The sequence below is a fragment of the Nicotiana tomentosiformis genome, chromosome 11, assembly GCF_000390325.3.
Source record: "Nicotiana tomentosiformis chromosome 11, ASM39032v3, whole genome shotgun sequence".
Lineage (NCBI taxonomy): Eukaryota > Viridiplantae > Streptophyta > Magnoliopsida > Solanales > Solanaceae > Nicotiana > Nicotiana tomentosiformis.
In genome coordinates this window covers 75,134,220-75,135,822 of record NC_090822.1, presented here as the reverse complement: position 1 = coordinate 75,135,822, position 1,603 = coordinate 75,134,220, and the positions used below count along the sequence as shown (strand labels likewise).

Sequence of the window (1,603 nt, the reverse complement as noted above, 5' to 3'; positions counted from 1 at the left end):
AAGAAGAACTCCATCAATTTGAGAGGAACAGTGTGTGGCACCTGGTTCCCCGACCTTCAGATAGAATTGTTATTGGAACCAGGTGGGTATTCAGAAACAAGTTTGATGAGTTTGGAAATACAACAAGAAACAAGGTGGTTCAAGTCTATAATCAATAACAAGGAATTGATTATGATGAAACTTTTTCTCTAGTTGCAAGGATGGAAGCCATCAGAATTCTCATTGCGTTTGCATCTCATATGGAATTCAAATTATTCCAAATGGATGTCAAGAGTGTATTTCTAAATAGATATTTGAAGGAAGAAGTCTTCGTCAAACAACCATCTGGTTTTGAATGCCATGAGCACCCTGAACATATATTCAAGCTCGACTATGCACTATATAGATTAAAGCAGGCCCCTCGTGCATGGTATGAAAGATTGTCCAGGTTCCTTCTGAAAAATGGTTTTACTAGAGGAAAAATTGACAACACTCTTGTTCTGAAGAAAAGAGGGAAGAACCTGCTAATTGTGCAGGTCTATGTTGACGACATCATCTTTGGTGCAACAAATGATTCCTTGTGTGAGGAGTTTTCCAAGCTTATGGGAAGTGAGATTGAAATGAGCATGATTGGGGAACTGAAATTCTTCCTAGGTCTGCAAGTTAAGAAAACCTCTAAGCAAACGATGATAAGTCAGCATAAATATATTAAGGAGCTTCTGAAGAGATTTGAGATGGAAAGTTCAAAGACCATTGATACTCCTATTGCCAAGTCTAGACATGGACAAACCCGGTTCCCTTGTGAATAAAACCATATATCGGGCCATCATTGGTTCACTTATGTATCTTACAGCCAACAGACCTGACATTATGTTTAGTGTGGGGTTATGTGCTAGATTCCAATCAAGTCCAAAAGAATCTCATATGAAAGCTTTTAAGAGAATCCTAAGATATCTAAAAAGAACACAGGACCTGGTCCTCTATTATCTCCCAGGAGATAATTTTGACTTAAGTAGGTATGCTGATATTGATTATGCTGGTTGTCTGGTGGATAGAAAGGGTACATCTGGCAAGGCACATTTTCTAGGGTCATGCTTGATTTCATGTGGTACAAAGAAACAAAACTCAACAGCTCTCTCTACTGCAGAAGCTGAATATGTGGCAGTTGCTTCCTGTTGTGCCCAACTGCTATGGATCAAGCAACAATTAGAAGATTTTGGTGTGTTTTCTGACTGTGTGCCATTGCTGTGTGACAATACAAATACCCTCAACATGGCAAAGAACCCGGTTGTGCAAATGAGGACAAAGCACATTCATGTGCGACATCATTTCCTTAGGGACAATGTTAAAAAGGGTCTCATCTGTATGAAGTTTTGCAAAACAGAGGACTAGGTAGCTGATATCTTCACCAAAGCTTTAAGCAGAGAACATTTTTAAAAGAATCAACTGGAGCTGGGACTGATCAAATTGAACTGATCGCTCAATGACTGGCTATGAAGGAATGGTAAGGTAAACTGCTAAAAAGTGTTTTCTGGCACTTTCTAACTCAATTCTATACCGTTACAAGTAAACACGCATGGAAATTACAGGGCAAACAAGCAGCTAATGACATTGCAATTTGGTA

General features: G+C 39.1%; 1 protein-coding gene across 1 annotated transcript; it reads left to right on the top strand.

Moving 5' to 3' along the window:
- The first annotated feature begins 819 nt into the window (after positions 1-819).
- Positions 820-1,371, top strand: LOC138901685 (secreted RxLR effector protein 161-like). Its single transcript, XM_070189466.1, has one exon. The coding sequence runs from the start codon at positions 820-822 to the stop codon at positions 1,369-1,371; it is 552 nt and encodes a 183-aa protein (XP_070045567.1).
- Positions 1,372-1,603: the final 232 nt, after the last annotated feature.